Source organism: Neophocaena asiaeorientalis, unplaced genomic scaffold (assembly GCF_003031525.2).
Source record: "Neophocaena asiaeorientalis asiaeorientalis breed wild unplaced genomic scaffold, Neophocaena_asiaeorientalis_V1.1 scaffold134, whole genome shotgun sequence".
NCBI classification, from domain to species: Eukaryota; Metazoa; Chordata; class Mammalia; order Artiodactyla; family Phocoenidae; genus Neophocaena; species Neophocaena asiaeorientalis.
Genome location: NW_020185339.1, coordinates 26,096,574 through 26,114,125, shown reverse-complemented (window position 1 = coordinate 26,114,125; position 17,552 = coordinate 26,096,574). Strand labels below are relative to the sequence as shown.

Below are 17,552 nucleotides of genomic sequence, written 5' to 3'. Positions count from 1 at the left end.
TGGGAGGCACAGAAGTGAGTCAGAACCTGAAAGATGGGGGGCAGCAGGGAGACGGGAAGAGGAGGAAATACAAACGGCCCCCACCCCAGGGGCATCTGAGCTCCCAGTTTTTTCCACAGGGAAGGATGGGAAATCAACTTGGAGTTTCTTTCAGTCCTAAGTGCCTGAGTCCAGGCTGCTAGGGGTCTTCCTGGAAAGAGGTGGTCTGGTTGGGTCAGAGGAGGCAGCTGGCAGCATGGTCGCTGTAGGATGCTGAATAGAGGGGAATGAGGGGCAAGGTCTGAGGAGTGTGGAGGAAGAGGGATCAGACTCAGGATTGCAGAGGAAATGGTTCTTGGCTTTTGAGTAGCAGGCAGATGGGAGCAACTTCAGGGCTCATAATATCTCATTTTACAGCTGGGGCAAATTCCAAACAGTGCCCGCTCCCCTCCCTGTCTTTTCTTTGCCCTGACACCCTGACTTTCCCTTCCCATCCTGAGCCTTCCCCAAACCCCCCAGTACAACGTGTGAAACTTTCTCCAGAGCCAGGAGCTGCCTGCAGGTTGGAAGCCGCTCATTCCTGCACCTTTGCAGCCTGCCCGCCTTCCACCTCCTGGTTAAGGGCTGAATCACACATGCTCCTGGGACCACTGGGGTTGAGCTGGGCTGAGTCTCAGGGGACCAGAAGGGAGAGGCCCCCACTGCAGTGCCCCCAAAGTAACCATGTCTCAGCCCTGGGAGGGGTGGGCTGAGTCACAGCAGGGTCACAGCGAGGACACACATTCCACTTGGGTCCCTGCTGACCCCCTCTCACCGCCATTGCTCTTCTGCCCCATCTCCCTGGCTTGGTGCACCCCCTGCTGGCCTCTGGTGGAACAGCCCGGTCTTTTCACCCAAAGCCCCAGGCTCCTCAATCAATGAACGTATTGATTTTTGCTTTCCAAAGTGCTTCTCCTTTATAAGCCTTAAAGCCTTAGTCTGCAGGGGACTTCCCTGGTGGTCCAGTGGGTAAGACTCCATGCTCCCAACGCGGGGGGCCTGGCTTCGATCCCTGGTCTGGGAACTAGGTCCCGCATTCATGCCACAACTGAGAGTTCGCACGCTGCAACTGAGAGTCCGCATGCCACAGCTAAGAAGCCCACATGATGCAACTAAAGATCCCACATGAAGAAACTAAGACCTGGTGCAGCCAAAATAAATAAATAAATAATTTTTAAAAATACTAGTCTGGGGATATTATCATGAAAGGTAATATTACCATCTATCAGAGAAAGAAACTGAGGCCGGGAGAAGGTAACAGTGGAGCCAAACTGTAAACCCCCTCACTACTCTGAAAGCCCCGCTCATTTCCGCTCGGCTCTGGCCTCTGACATCTGGTTGATTTCCGGCCTCTTCTTCCCCATTCCCCATTGTGGCTGTAGGGGAGAATCCTAAGGAGAGTAAGCCCCAAGCAGGGACAACTCGCCAGCAGGATATGAACCGCAGAGACCAACAGAGGAATCCGGGGACCTCTACCACTCCCGCCCGGCCCAATCCTGGGGGCGTCCAAGACACCGAGATGGTGCGTTTGGGGCTGCAGGGAACGGGAGGGTTGGAGAGTCCTGGAGATTCCCATCTGAGACTGCTCCCTTGGGCTTGGCCGAGTCTTCCATCCCAATCCTGGGAGCCTGGCTGGTGGGGCCAGCAGGTTCTGCAGCAGAGCTATCCCTTCCTCCAGGGCCCCTGCCGCAGACATCTGGACTCAGTGCTGCAGCAGCTCCAGACCGAGATCTACCGCGGGGCTCACACCCTCTACGTGCCTAACTGTGACCATCGGGGCTTCTACCGGAAGCGGCAGGTGAGGCCATTCCTCTCCTCCCTTGGTCTATCAGTACAAGGGTCCTACTAGCAATTGGGTAGGGGGGCTTACAAAGTTGCATAAATAAGACACTTGCCCTGCCCTTAGGGCTCTCCCAACTTTAGGGCCCACACAAACATAGAGAATAACCAACCACAGCTATGGGAGAGGAGTTAGACTATCTAAACAATGCCTAACTGAGAGGTTAGACTATCTAAGCAATGCCTAACTCAGAGGTTCACATGCGTGAGGAGCAATCAGAATCACCCAGGTGTGAACACAGGTGGCTGAGCCCCGCCCACAGAGCCTGAAAATTTGCATTTCCAACGCGGCCTCTAGTGATGCTGATGCTGTTGGTTTGGAAACCACACTTTGAGAACCACTGTTCTGGCCTAGAAGAACAGGCACAGTTTGGTGGGTGGAGAAGAGAAGCCATGCAAGGGAACCCAGCGGGCTTCGCTGTCCCGAGAACACTCAGATGTTTCCACAGACTCAGACTCAGGAGTTGACAGCCCGTCCCCCAACCCACGGGGCCCCTCCCATCTCTCCTGGGCCACACCTCTGATTCTTGTGCCTCTCTCCCCAGTGCCGCTCCTCCCAGGGGCAGCGCCGAGGTCCCTGCTGGTGTGTGGATCGCATGGGCCAGCCCCTGCCCGGGTCCCCAGACGGCGATGGAAGCTCCCCCTGCCCCACCGGGAGCAGTGGCTAAGGCTGGGTGGGAGACTGCATGGCCACTGGCAGGAGCGTGGGGCTGTCATCTTGGGTTATTTGTTGAGTGCTGAGTAACTCAGGGGCCCAGAGCCCCACACTCCACCTGCAGGCCCTGCCCCATTGTCAGCCTCACACATGGAAAGATTGTTGGTGTTGGCTTGGGGTGTAAATAAAGCTGTGTTGGGGGTCTCTGGCCTACGTCTCTGTGTTCACCTCTCACATTGTGGAGTCCCTGGCCCTTCTCTCTACCCCTGTCCAGCCTCTTATAGCAGCTCTCTTCTCCTGTGGACTACCATCTGTCCTTCCTGCCACACTGGGAATGACAGAGACAGCCACTGGTAGACGTTTCATGGCCTCAAACCTCACCCAACTGCCCACCAGGGAGTGGAAGGCAGCAGGTGGGGGCAGGGAGACACTGAGGCCGTGGCCTTGGTCTGAGGTTGTGACCTTGTTTCTAACGCTGATCTTTGGACACAAAGGGAGAGGAACGATTAATAGTTAATCCCCACCAGGAACCCAACAAAGAGGAACTCTCAAGGCACTTACCCTTCTGTTACTTCTTCAGGAAATTATTATTTGTTGCACTCTTGCCATGGGCTACGCCCTGGACCATTTTATGGACTCATTTTATGCTTACCTCATTCTATGCTTATGATAACCTTATGAGGTAGGGACTTTTACCCCTGTTTTTCAGAGGAGGAAACTGTAGCTTAAACTATTAGGGTCATCTGCCTGAAATTCCACAGCCAGTAAATGACTGAGGGAGGATTTAAATCTGGTTCTTCCATATGTGACAATGCCTGGCATTCCTCAGGTGCTGATTAAGTGATTGTTTTGCCTCCTTTCTGCCTACCTGCTAGCCCAAGCAGGTGTAGGGAAGAGGTGGTGTTCAGGGCCCCCAGCCCCTAGCCTTCCCTGGAGGGGCCACAGTACCGCAGTCGTCACAGGTACCAGCCTCACAGAATACTAATCAGATGCACAGAAATCTTTGTTGACAAGGTTCTTTCACGCACCTTATCATGGTCTGTGGGAGCTGAGTGCCTCATACCTGAAGATGTTTCTGACTCCTTCGCAACCTTCAGCCTACTGAGAAAGAGATTGGGAAGCAGCCATACCAGGTGATAAGCCTCAGAGGGGCAAAGTCCCCCTCCCCATGACATGTATGGGTGCAGAGCTCCCATTCCTGTGGGAGGGAGCTGGGCATCTGGGTGGTGGTTGGGCTGTTCGTTCAGGGGTTGTGTCCATCCCTGTGACAGCCGGTAGAGCAGAGCCTCTAGCTGACATGGTACTGCCTTCCGGAAGGGGATCATGGATCGGATAATCTATAACCCCTCCTCCTGAAAGGACTTTAGTCTTTGGAGCTGTCAGAGGAGCTGAGTGAGATAAGAGCTCTGCCAGGCAAGCCTGAAGGAAGGAAGGGAACACTTACCAGCTGCCGCTGCCCAGTCAAGACACACATCATGGAGCCAAGGGCGGCCCACCTGTGGAGGAGAGAAGGGCTAGGAGGAAAGAAGGAAGACCGGCCCTCCAGAGAAGGGGAGCCCCACTTTGGGAATGCAGAATGCCCAGGTGGGGTTGCAGGTGGGGTGCACTGTCGAGAGGGGGTTCCTGCTGTCTACCTTCAATCCTTCCTGCTGTCCTGGGAGGCCAGTGAAGGCAGATCCCAGCCTCTGCCCCCTAACTAGCCAGCTGGGGAAGGGAGGAGAAAAGAGCTATTCAGTACTTTGCCTTATCTTTCTGACTCTTTTACCCCCGATGGTGATTAGAGTAGCTTCCCGTTCCCTGGGTACCCTATTTCCAGGAATGTCATCAGGCTCCCCACCTTTAGATATTGACTAGTTGGGGGTGGGGAGACTGCTGAGCACACAGAAAGCACTTCCTGGTCAGAGGATGCCTCTCGGTCTGCACTAGGCAGCAGAACCCTCACTCCTCCCCTTTGACCCCTTATCCTAGGAAACAATGAGACACATAGAGGCCCAGATTTGCTACAATGGACCCGACATATGCAGGTGAGGGAGGTCAGAGGTCAAAACCGACAGGTCCTGGAGTAGAGGGAGGGAGGGGGGAGGACTGGCTTAATGATAAAGACAGTTTGTTCTCGGGTTCAAACCCCTCAGGTCAGAGCTACGAGTTAAGATGGAGGGGTTTGAAACACAGGTCATCGGGACAGGTGCCAAAGGTCAGCCAGTGAACAGTCTTCTGTTAGTGGGGCTAGAGGTCAGGAGAGGGAAGGCTGGGGTCAGGGAGAAGAGAGTAGGATCAGAGATGACAAGGTGGTTGAGGTTCAGACCCAGAGTCTGAAATTATCTTTCCTGGATCCTCACTGCTGCCCTGGGAAACCAGAGGGTGTTAAACTGGGGGTGGAAGCGTCTGGGCAGGAGCCATGCTTGTTCATCTTTCCATCCCTAGCACTTAGCAATGTGCCTGGCATGGAGGGAGGCTCAGTCAATGCTTGGTGAGTGGGAGGATGGCTGACTGGATGGAGGGACCGCGGGCCCTGCCCTGCTTTGTCCTGTAGGCTGTGAAGACGCAGTTGCTGGAGCAAGCACAAGGTCAGCTGACGGAGCTGCTGGATCAGGCCATGTGCGAGGCTATTCAAGCCTACCTGCCACAAGACAGACCAGTGCCCTCCATCCCTCCAGATTCCTTGTGCAAGTAAGAGTCTGAGCAGCCAGGGGGCTGGGGAGGGGCTGCACAGCCCCCTCCATCGTAAGGATTATGAGCCACAGATGCTATCCCATGTGCCCTTTGCCAGCACTGATGTAACTCCAACTTCAGTCTTCCCTCTTCTCCCCTTATCACCTCTGCCTTCCTGACCTCCACTGCTGGGCTTTGGTCTGCCCTGGCCCTCCCTGACCTTCCACCCGGTCCTGCCCGCTGGCCCTAACCCTGACCTTCCCCTACTACTGCCCTCGGCTCCCAAATATTGACGTCCCGCAAGGCCCTACCCTCTGCCTACTGCCTTCTTCCTTTGGGTCCTGGCCCAGAACAACTGTCTCAATTCAGGACCCGGGAGCCATCCCTGGGGAAACGGAAAGTTTTCATCAACCGCAAGTCCCTGCTTGAGTAAGTCGGGGGTGAGGACGGGATGAGAAGAAAAGAAAGAGCTTTGTCTGGGGAACCAGGGCGCCTCATTTGTCATCCTCAGGCTCTAGGTGGTTTGGGGGAGACTTGGAGATGTTTTCTAAGGTTCTGTTTCTCTATTTGCCTTGGGTGTGATTGTGGAAGAAAGGCCACCAGGATGAGAATTGTCTGGGCTGGAAAGAGCTTTGGACAGAAGTCCTAGCCATATTGCAGCCCATAGCTGCAAGTTCCCAATCGCTAGGTCCCATCCCCACTTGTGTGCAGTGCCTGAGCTAGTCTGCATGACCTTCAGGACTCTCCCACTGACATTCGGGCCCCCGTCCTTCCAGCGAGCTGATGGAGGTGCAGCATTTCCGCACCATCTACCACATGTTTGTCGCCGGCCTGTGTGTCTTCATCATCAGCACCCTGGCCATCGACTTCATCGATGAGGGCAGGTAGGCACCCCTCCCGCTCGGGATAGGCCCACAGATAAGATCAGACCACCTGGGTTCCCAGTGTTCCACTTGCCACCGGCCTGAGAGAGCACAGGCCCGTTGGATTATTAGACATACATCAGCATTGCTTTCCAACCGCCTTCCCACCCCAAAAGTCCTCTTAGCACAGCCTTGGATAGCCTTTGGTCTGTTTTTCCAGAGTTAGCCCTCTGGGAACACTACTCCCCCGCTCAAATTCTTCTCAATTGGACCCTTGTCCTGAGGCAGACATGCACGTATGTGCACACACAAGCATGGTTCCCACCCCACCGCTCTCACACAGTCCTTTCCAAGGCAGTGGTGTTCGGTTCAAGTAACCTCCAGGGAGCCCCTCCTAAGTACCAGCCCTGGGGGGGCAGAGAGATGAGGGGCCGACCCCAGCCCTCTCTGTGAGGCATTCCCAATCTTGTGGGGAAGACAAGATCTTGTGCACACAAGTGCCTTGGTGGGTTGCTTCCCCCAAAAAGCACCTCCCCACTCTGGGGATGAGCCTCAGGGAGCTGTAGACCCCTGGGGCTCTGGACTTGCATGACCCCACCTCACCCTACGTATGGCTTAGGAAGCAGTAAAGGGAAGAGGTTCAGCAAAAGCACTTCCTTTTGGCAAACTTGTTGTTCATCCTTATAATTAAGGATCAAATCTCAGGAAAGGTTTCAAATATATGTAAGATGGCTCCTTCTCCATCACCCCCCTCCATCCCAGACCGCTCCCCAGGAGTAACATTTTTAATGGTTTTGAGAGCTTCCCTCCAGAGCATTTCGATGCATCCACTTCCAGATGTATATAAGAACCAAGGGAATGTATTTTATGGAGGTTTACATTAATAAGATACTTACTGTACCTATTGTTTCCTTTTCACTCCCTAATGACCCATATTAGAGATCTTTCCATGTTGGTCCATTGATTTTAATGACCACAGAGTCTGGAAGTGCCAGCTTTTGTTCATTTAGTTCTTTACTAATGGACGTTTGGGTCGCTTTTAATTTTCTAATTTTTCACCATTACAAACCATACACTCTTTTTTGGCTGCACAGCAAGGCTTGCAGATCTTAGTTCCCCGACCCTAGGGATTGAACCCCGGCCACGGCAGTGAAAGCACCGAGTCCTAACCAATGGACCACCAGGGAATTCCCCAAACAGTATACTCTTTTTTTAAAATTAATTAATTAATTTAGCTAATAATAAACTAGCTAAATTTATTTAGCTAATAATAAATTATTAATAAATTTATAATACATTATAATTAATTAATTTTTAAAAATTTAATTAGGCTGCATTTGATCTTAGTTGTGGCACACGGGCTCTCTAGTTGCCCTGCAGCACGTGGGATCTTAGTTCCCTGACCAGGGAACAAACCCACATCCCCTGCATTGGTAGGTGGATTCGTAACCACTGGACCACCAGGGAAGTCCCAAACCGTATACTCCTTTTTTTTTTTTTTTTTTTTTTGCGGTACGCAGGCCTCTCACTGTTGTGGCCTCTCCCGTTGCGGAGCACAGGCTCCGGACGCGCAGGCTCAGCGGCCATGGCTCACGGGCCCAGCCGCTCCGCGGCATGTGGGATCTTCCCGGACCGGGGCAAGAACCCGTGTCCCCTGCATCGGCAGGCGGACTCTCAACCACTGCGCCACCAGGGAAGCCCCTTTTTTTTTTTTTTAAATAAATTTATTTGTTTTATTTACTTATTTTTGGCTGCATTGGGTCTTCGTTGCTGTGCGCAGGCTTTCTCTCGTTGAGGCAAGGGGAGACTACTCTTCGTTGCGATACGTGTGCTTCTCATTGCGGTGGCTTCTCTTGTTGTGGCTCGCAGGCTCTAGAGCGCAGGCTCAGTCGTTGTGGCGCACGGACTTAGTTGCTCCGCGGCATGTGGGATCCTCCCGGACCAGGGATCGAACCCATGTCCTCTGCACTAGCAGGCAGATTCTTAAGCACTGTGCCACCAGGGAAGTCCCCAAGCCATATACTCTTAACCTAAGCAAACAAAACACTCAACAACCTGCTTTCTATTAATTCAAGTCTACAGCTCCAGACACTCCAAAAGTACAAAACTAACAAAAATCAAAGTTAAACTCTAGGCACCTCATACCCTAACACTGGTGGCATGGGATGTACTGAACCCTTCTGCAATGCCACAGAGGGCTCTATAGGTTATTTGGAAGCAAAGCCATCCCATGATTGAGTCTCCTCGGGCAATGCCCTGTTGCTAGAAGTCCTGGGCGACAGAGGTGCCATCTTGAACAATTTCAGAGATGGGGAGCTCACAACCTTGGCAAAATGCCTCAGTTTATCTTCCAAGAGCCCTGACTGCAGAGGAAGCGGACAGGATGGGCCTCACACCTGTCTTCTTTGTCTCTCCTTCCCCACTCCCAGGCTGATGCTGGAGTTTGACCTACTGATCTTCAGCTTCGGACAGCTGCCCTTGGCGCTGGTAACGTGGGTCCCCATGTTCCTGTCCACTCTGCTGCTGCCCTACCAGGTTCTGCGGCTGTGGGCGAGGCCCCAGTCCAGAGTGGCCTGGACGCTGGGGGTGGGCCTGGGCTGCATGCTGCTGGCCGGCCACACAGCAGTGCTCAGCATCCTTCCAATCCATGTAGCAGTGGAGTATCAGCTCCCGCCAGCCTCCCGCTGTGTCCTAGTCTTTGAGCAGGTAGGTGATGGGCGGGACCAGTGGTGGGCGGGGCCCCTGGGAAGGAGGGCATTGGATACTGTATTGGTGGGGGCGGAGCTACTTACCAGGGGCGGAGTCCTTTGCGAGGGATTTGAGCCAACCAGCAGGCTCCAAGGAAATGTAAACGAACGAACGGACACTGCTATGCAAATATAATCGATTGGGCTGGCCAGCTGGAGTCTCTGCCCTTTCCGGTACCCCTTTACCCTCGATTCATCCCAGCAGCCGTCTGTGTTAGGCTATAAGACAGTCCAACAAAAAGATAAAGTATGGGTTTTGACCGTACAAAGTTTACAATCTGCCTGCCCCTCTCTCGTAAAAGAGACACAGAGAGGTTAAGTGATCTGCTCAAAGTCCCACAGCACCTTAACCTCTTTTCCATTCCATCTCAGGTCAGGCTCCTGATGAAAAGCTACTCTTTCCTGAGAGAGACTGTGCCTGGGACACTTCGGGCCAGAGGAGGTGAGGCCTTCAGCAGGCGCTGCTGTGAACTCAGTCCTCTTGGCTGGTTGCATGAAGCCAGCAGCTGCAGGATCCTCATAAAAGCTCCAAGTTCCTAAGGCCATCTTGCCCACGGTTCACAGCTCCGGCCCCCAAGTGGGCTCTGTGGGCCTTAGTCATTCCCTTAGGTCCCACCTCTGATACCCCTCCCCTGCTGCCCAGGACTCCTGGCTCATTCTTATTAAGACCCAGGGTGTGAGCGCCTTCCATTAGGTAGTCAGAACAGAAGGAGAGAGAAGTGGGTGGTGCAACTTGTGGGTGCCACATGAAGCTCTGGCCACAGCAGGTCCTGTGCCAGAAAATGGGGGTGCCTGGAATGGAAGCAAAAGGAGGGCGCTAAAGAGCAGGTTCAGCTCCTGCCCAGTTTCACCTCCGCCACTCCACCTCCAGATCCAATATCCAGCTCCTCACCCCCCCACCTCTGTCCTGTCCAGCTCTATTCACCGGTCCCACTGCCCTTCCCCAGCATCCCACCCAGCTGTGTCCTCTCTCCCTTCCCTCTTCACTGATGGACCCCTCTTACTCCTCCCCAGGTGAGGGGATCCGGGCCCCCAGTTTCTCCAGCTACCTCTATTTCCTCTTCTGCCCCACACTCATCTACAGGGAGACTTACCCCAGGTAAGACCCTGCACCCCCTCCCCCAAATGCCCAGGCCCGTCAGGGATCTAGCCCTTCTACTCTCCTCTCCCTGAGGTCTTTAGCCTCATCCCAGACACTGGCCACTTTCTCAGGCAGCACCCCATAATAAAAATGGGAAGTAAGGAGCAGGTATATTACTCCTTCTCCTTGCCCCAGCTCATGGTGACACAAGGGTGACTAACTGTCCTGGTTCGCCCAGGACTGCCCCAGTTTTAGCACTGAAATTCTTACATCCTGGGAAACCTCTCAGTCTGGGGCAAACTCCAGATGGTTGGCCACCTTAGTAGACACTCAAGCTAAAAATCCACTTGTCGTCTCTGTTATAGAAGGTCCAAAGTGTTCTAGACCCCCACCTCTCCAGATAATCCTCCCAGCCCTGAGCAACTGAGGGGGCTGCGGAGAGAGGGCCCCAGGCGCTGGGCCCCGGCCCAGGCAGGAACAAGATAAAAGGATGAGAAACATATTATCCCCATTGCTGCTGCAGGACACCCAACGTCAGGTGGAATTATGTGGCCAAGAACTTTGCCCAGGTCAGAAGATGGGGTCAAAGGGCGGACTACCCACGACTCATGGTGGCTGAGGGGACGTTTCTGGGAGTGAAGTAAGGGAGGCCTGGGGAAGAGGTCAGAGGGTGGCGCTAAGGAAAGAGGATGCAGTTGCTGGGCCACAGTCTGATTTCAGAAGGAGGGGCAGCGACCAATGATTCCTTTCAAAGTTATGCGTCCTCCACCCCCTCCCCAGGCCCTGGGCTGCGTGCTCTATGCCTGTTTCATCCTGGGCCGCCTCTGTGTTCCTGTCTTTGCCAACATGAGCAGGGAGCCCTTCAGCACCCGTGCCCTGGTGCTCTCCATCATGCACGCCACCTTGCCAGGTATGCCCACCAGAGGCAGGGCTGCAGAAGGCTGCACCCTGGGGAAGACTTAGCAGGGAGCCCCTCCCTCCGCTCGCTCACTCTTAGTTTCAACACCTCTTCCCTCTGACTCTCCCTTATCTGCCCCCTCCTATGGTTGCTCATCGTCAGGGTCTCACTTCAGATTGCCACCTATTCCCTACCTTTCAACAGCTCTATGAACTCCCAACAGGCAGAGGTTTGGACATTCATCTCTGTATCCCCAACATCTGGCATGGGCTTCATAAGCAAATGGAATGAATGAATGAGTACATGAATTAGTGAATGATTAACAAATGATTGGTGGGAGTTGGGGCCCTGGTTGCTGGGCGAGGGCTTCCTGGGGGAACCCTTGGGGCTTCGTGGGGGATCGGGGGGCCAGGCTGACGTGCAGCCCCTTGTCTCTACTTACCAGGCATTTTCATGCTGCTGCTCATCTTCTTTGCATTCCTTCACTGCTGGCTCAACGCCTTCGCAGAGATGCTACGATTTGGAGACAGAATGTTCTATCGGGTGGGGCCTGGACCTGGGCTACTTGGGAGCTGGATGCAGGGAGGGCTAGGGAAGGATGTGGGGAGGATGGTGGCTATGTTGGCTGTCACCTAGTTACCGAACCAGTTTCATTTGACCAATTCGCAGTAAGCCAAACACTGAGACGCCAAGGTTTACAGCGGACAGAGGGTTTATTCACAAGGCAGCCAAGTGAGGAGAAGGGAGCACAACCTCAGATTCGCCTCCCCAAAGGCCAGGGGCTTGAGATATTTATGGGATAAAGAAGCAAGATGATCTTAGGTATGGGGAAAAGTGATTGGAGGTAGGGAAAAGGTGAGGTAATCGGTGTTCTGCACAGGTGTTAAAAAAAAAAAAAAGAAGAAAAAAAAAATGGAGGCAATTAGCATGATCTGAGGGTGGAGTTTTGGGCCCTCTGATGTCAAAAGGTCATTCATCCGACACCTGTGCAAGCCCAGTTTTAGGGTCAGTGGTCCCAACCAGTCTTAGCCCGTTTGAACTAGACAAGAGCCAACTCCAAGTTCCTGGAAAACTTATGCCCCCTGTTACTATAGTGACCCATACATCAGAGGTGTTATCTATACGGGGCAGTTAAGGAGTAAAAAAAAATAATTTAAGGCTTAGTCAGTGAAGGCAGGTTACAAGCAGAAGGGTTTTTTAACAAGCTGTTCCCTTACCTGCTGTTCTGTAAGACGAGCTCAAGAATTTCCATTAGTCACCAGTTTCTCTTAACCCTGTGGGGCACGATTTCAACATCAGCTGTGCTGTCAATCTTCCACAGTGAGAAATGTGCTCCTCTGGGTATGGTTGTATTGTCACCCCTCTACCCCCTGACCAGCCAGGGCTAACTGCTCTTATGGGGATGCTAATTTGGAATCTTCTTCTCCTGAAAGGGAGTGTAGGAGGGAGGGCAAGGACCCCAGATGCTGAAGAGGGAGTTGGGAGGTTGCTTGCTGTCTCTCTCCTGCTGGGAGCCAGCCCTTGTGGAGAACACTGGGAGAGGGGGCAGGAAGCAGGGGAGAGAAGCTGGGGCCTGGGCAGAGACAGGGCCCTGATGCTCACCTCCTCTCCCCCCCTGAACACCCCCCCAGGATTGGTGGAACTCGACGTCCTTCTCCAACTACTACCGCACTTGGAACGTGGTGGTCCATGACTGGCTGTACAGCTATGTATATCAGGATGGGCTGTGGGTATGGGCTCTGCATACCCCGTCAGCCCCCAAAGTTAATGGAACCTCTCTGGGATATCCTCTCCTTCCCTTTCTCTGCACCATTCATCTTTTCCAGACCTAAGGGCCCCTTTGACTTTCACCTGCCCCCATTCTACCCAACCCAATGGGCAGAAATTCCTTCTTATGATCTAACTTCCTTCCTTCCTTGTCCTCAACTACACCTGCTCCACAGGGCATTTCTCCCCTCCTTAGCCTTCTAAGGAACATGTATATAGCAATTTTCAGTTACCAAAAATTTTCACATACTACATAATCTGCCCTGTAACCCTGAGAAGTATTATTATATCCCCTTTTGAAAGTTGCATCTAAGGCCCGATGGGCTAATAAAATGCTCTTAAATAGGACATGTCAGCCCTTCTGATCGCAAATCCCATATTCTTTCCACTGTACTACACAATCTCTGGCTTCCTTAAGGAGGGGGCTCTTTGTGGAGGGGGCTTAGGGAGACTCACTCCACCCTCCTACCCCCGGCTCCTGCCAGCTCCTTGGTGGCCAGGCCCGAGGGGCAGCCATGCTGGGCGTGTTCCTGGTCTCTGCAGTGGTCCACGAGTACATCTGCTGCTTCGTCCTGGGATTCTTCTACCCTGTCATGCTGTTGCTCTTCCTTTTCATTGGAGGTGAGCTTGGCCTCTTTATGCCCCTGGAGAGGGAGACAGCCAGAGGGAAGGGACCTGGAGTCCCGCTCCTGGAGATTCCAGACTGATGGGAGAGGCCACGTACCCAAGACAGAAGGGGGAAATGTGTGTGCCTTCTGGGGGAAGGCATCAGAGTTGTGTGTGAGAGTTGGTGGAGGGAGGGCAGGACGGATGGACTTGGGAGCAGGGAGGGAGGCAGCAAAGGGATATCCTGGGGGATGTGGGAAAAGACCTCTGGCTGGAGAGGAGCATCTGAGCAGGGCACACATACAGGGAGACAAAGGGGAGAAAACTGGTGGGAGGTTGGGAGGTTTAGTAAGAGATCCAGGATACTGAAGTGTAGACTGAGGAATCCTCGTTTCACATGAGCCACTTGAGACCTCCGTGAGCTTTTGGAGCTGGGTTCAAGATCTTCCTCAATGGTGCCTTCCTGTTCCAACTCTTCCCCGCGCCCTGAGATAGGAAGGCAGCCAGGAAGATTAGATACAGGTATCTGGAGCGGAGGTGACAACGTTTCCTCCTGCATCAGGGCCACTGAACTTCATGATGCATGACCGGCGCACGGGCCCAGCGTGGAACGTGCTCATGTGGACCATGCTCTTTCTGGGCCAGGGCATCCAGGTCAGCCTGTACTGCCAGGAGTGGTATGCACAGCGCCACTGCCCCCTGCCCCAGGTAAGGGACCATGACCCTCGCTCAGCTCCCCACCCAGGAGGACCTGCCTCCACTTCCCAAGAGCCAGCCCCCTCTTGTTGCCCAGTTCCACAGCCACGGTCAGGGGCCAGGGCCCGGTTTGGGGGTGAAGGATGGGCTCCCACGTTTTAGATGCACAGGGTGGGCGCTGGGAGGGACCTTATTCACAACTCACCTTTCTCTGGCACAGACAACCTTCTGGGGGCTGGTGACACCTCGATCTTGGTCCTGCCATACATAGAAGTCAGGGCACACTCACTGCCCAGATGACACCGCCAAGTTCTCTGCCTGCAAAGCCTGGGACCCGGGCTCCTCTCTGAATTCCCAGACCTAGCTCTGAGTCAAGGGGGCCTGCCATGCCTGACCCCACCAGAGAGCTCCAAGGACTGAGATCTGTGGACCTGTGGACAGGTGAGCACAGACTCAGAACGGTGGTAGCTCTTGAGCCCCCAGCCCCGTGGGTTGGGCAAAAGGCCCCCTCTCACTCCATGGCTGTTCAGACTGGGGGAGACACGAAGGGCCTTACAGATTTGGTGAAGGTGGGGTGACTTAAAGCAACTCGGGCCATCAAGGTCTGAGAGGTGTTTGTTTCTTTCTTTGTGCTCGTTACAATACAATAATAAACTCTTTGTATCGCTTTTTATTCATTCATTCATCATTTGTTGAAGACCCACTTAAAAAAAATTCTTAATTGAAGTATAGCTGATTTACAGTGTTGTGTTAATTTCTGCCGTACAGCAAAGTGATTTCGTTATACATATATATGCATTCTTATTTATATTCTTTTCCATTATGGTTTATCCCAGGACAGTGAATATAGTTCCCTGTGCTATACAGTAGCACCTTGTTGTTTATCCATTCTCTATGTAATAGTTTGCATCTACTAACCCCAGACTCCCAGTCCATCCCTCCCCCACCCCCACTCCCCCTTGGCAACCACAAGTCTGTTCTCTATGTGAAGACCCACTTTTGACAGGCATGACTGAAGACAGGCAAAGTCTGCAGAGGCAAGACTTTGTGATGGGAGGGGCTGAGGCTCTTAGGTGACATTCTCCCTTACCTCTTCTATGCCACCCCATCTCCCCAAAACTCAGCCTCGTCCCCTCTTCCACCTCTACTCCTTCAGATCACATTTCCCCAACCCTTGAATCCTCTGCTCCTGGCAACCTCCGGCACATCCTGAGAGGGCACGTGGCTGGGCCTCCTTTCCTTCAGAGGACCCAGGAGAGGAACCTCCTGTACAGACCTTAGCCGAATCTTTTAACTTCGTGAGCCTCAGCTTCCACAGCTATAAAATGGACATTTAGGCAGTTCCCTGGTGGTCTAGCCGTTAGGGTTCAGCGCTTTCACTGCTGTGCTCCAGGTTCAGTCCCTAGTAGGGGAACTGAGATGCCGCAAGCCACGCGCGTTGCGGCCAAAAAAAAAAAAAGGACACTTAGGTGCTTTGTGACCACCTAGAGGGGTGGGATAGGGAGGGTGGGAGGGAGATGTAAGAGGGAGGAGATATATGTATAGCTGATTCACTTTGTTATAAAGCAGAAACTAACACACCATTGTAAAGCAATTATACTCCAATAAAGGTGTTAAAAAAAAAAGGACATTTAAGTTAGAAGTGTCTTGACTATATGGGGACATACTGTTCCCTCATGCCCCTTTCCAGTCTACTCCCCAGCCAAAGGCAACTACTTTCTGATTTCCACCCTCATATATCAGTTTTGCTTCTTTTACAACTTCACATGAATAGAGCTCTACAGTATGTACTCCTGTAGGGATGTAGCCTTGCTTTGCTGACCATAGTTCTTAAGATTATTCCACGTTTTGAATGTATCAATTGTTTATACTTTCTTCCTGCCCAGCAGTATTCCATTTATGAATATACCACAATTTGTTTATCCATTTACCTGTGGATGGACATTTGAATTGGGGTTGCTATGAATAAGGCTGCTCTGAAGATTCATATAGAAATCATTTTGTGGGTAAATTTTTTCATTTCTTTTGGGTAAATGCCAAGAAGCAGAATAGCTGGATCATAGAGGTGATACACACTTGACTTTATAAAAACGTGCAAAACTTTTTCCCAATGTGGTTATATCGTTTTACATCGCCGCCAGCAGTGTATGAGAACTCTAGCTGGGCACCGGACTTCTCACCAATGTTTGATTTTGCTAGTCCATTTTTATTTTGGCCATTCTAGTGGAGTGTAATTATAATTTACATTTCTCCGATAATCAATGGCATTGAACACTCTTCCATGTGTTTATTGACCGCTCGTGTATCTTCCTTTATGAACAATCTATTTAAGTCTTTTGCCCATTTAATTCTTTAATTTTTTAAATTTTATTTTATTTATTTATTTTTGGCTGCATTGGGTCTTCATTGCTGTGCGTGGGCTTTCTCTCATTGTGGCGAGTCGGGGTACTCTTCGTTGCGGTGCACGGGCTTCTCATTACAGTGGCTTCTCTTGTTGCGGAGCACGGGCTCTAGGTGTGCGGGCTTCAGTAGTTGTGGCTCTCGGGCTCTAGAGCACAGGCTCAGTAATTGTGGCACACGGGCTTAGTTGCTCCAAGGCATGTGGGATCTTCCCGGACCAGGGCTCGGACCCGTGTCCCTGCATTGGCAGGCAGATTCTTAACCACTGCACCACCAGGGAAGCCCAATTGCCATAGACATTTATTTTTATTTTATTTTATTTTTTTGGCTGTTCGTTGCTGCACGCAGGTTTTCTCTAGTTGTGGTGAGTGGGAGCTACTCTTCGTTGTGGTGCACAGGCTTCTCATTGCGGTGGCTTCTCTTGTTGTGGAGCACAGGCTCTAGGCGCGCGGGCTTCAGTAATTGTGGCACGTGGGCTCAGTAGCTGTGGCTCCCGGGGTCTAGAGCTCAGGCTAAGTAGTTGTGGCACACGGGCTTAGTTGCTCCGCAGCATGTGGGATCTTCCCGGACCAGGGCTCGAACCCGTGTCCCCTGCATTGGCAGATGGATTCTTAACCACTGTGCCACCAGGGAAGCCCTGCCATAAACATTTACCAGTATAATATTTTGCCAGGTTTGTTGCTCACTGCTTTTTCTTTCTCCTTTTCATCTTCCTCTATCTTGACTTCTCTGTTCTCTAACCAAAATTTTCTTCAGTAGTTTCCTCAGGTGAGATATGGGATTGATATACTCTCTGAATCCTTTATAGCTCCATATATCTTTCTTTTGTGCTAACGAGTGAATGCTTCCTCAGCTGGGTATGAGATTCCGGGATAGCCTTCCTTTTCTCTCAGTATTCCTACTGTTAACTTCCAGTGTTGCCGATGAAAAGTCCTGTGTCAATCTGATCCTTTTCGCTTCGTAAAGAACTTGCTTTTTCTGTCTAGACACTTGAAAATATCTTTCTTTAATCTTGGAATTCAGGAGTTCCATGCTTAGATGTATGTCTTCTCTTTTTGTATCTTCCTATGCCCTTTCAGTCTGCAAGCTCAGAACTTTCTTCAGGTCGGCAAAATATTCTACTTTTAAAGTATTGTCTCTCCTCCGTTTATGCCTTTTCTTTCTTTTGGAACTAAAATATTTGAATGTTAGGATTACTGGTCTCTTCTCCAAATCTCGTATTTTCCTCATTATTTCCATGTCTTCGTATTATTTGCTCTGTGCTTTGAAATATTTTTCCACTTCTTCTTCCAAGCCACTAATTTGAGTCCCGCCAGTGACCAGACTTCTT

General features: G+C 51.9%; 2 protein-coding genes across 3 annotated transcripts in view; both read left to right on the top strand.

Annotated features, from left to right (window-relative positions):
• The window catches only part of IGFBP6 (insulin like growth factor binding protein 6), a 4,151-nt gene extending 1,426 nt beyond the window's left edge, over positions 1–2,725 (top strand). Inside the window, exons 2-4 of the mRNA XM_024736368.1 lie at positions 1,401–1,540; positions 1,697–1,816; positions 2,403–2,725. Coding sequence (XP_024592136.1) covers positions 1,401–1,540; positions 1,697–1,816; positions 2,403–2,525 — 383 coding nt within the window. The 3' untranslated portion in view covers positions 2,526–2,725. The remainder of the gene's footprint in view (positions 1–1,400; positions 1,541–1,696; positions 1,817–2,402) is intronic.
• Positions 2,726–3,889: 1,164 nt separating this feature from the next.
• SOAT2 (sterol O-acyltransferase 2) lies at positions 3,890–14,503 on the top strand. Of its 2 annotated transcripts, none has more exons than XM_024736847.1 (15): positions 3,890–4,096; positions 4,481–4,536; positions 5,046–5,182; positions 5,534–5,593; positions 5,941–6,048; positions 8,457–8,733; positions 9,147–9,216; positions 9,789–9,873; positions 10,379–10,424; positions 10,636–10,765; positions 11,199–11,296; positions 12,385–12,483; positions 13,006–13,141; positions 13,689–13,834; positions 14,043–14,503. In XM_024736847.1, the coding sequence occupies exons 1-15, from the start codon at positions 3,988–3,990 to the stop codon at positions 14,091–14,093; spliced, it is 1,608 nt and encodes a 535-aa protein (XP_024592615.1). In that variant the 5' UTR covers positions 3,890–3,987; the 3' UTR covers positions 14,094–14,503. The 2 variants fall into 2 exon arrangements, with proteins under 2 accessions (XP_024592615.1, XP_024592614.1); XM_024736846.1 differs by having other exon boundaries at positions 3,890–4,108; positions 14,043–14,495.
• Positions 14,504–17,552: the final 3,049 nt, after the last annotated feature.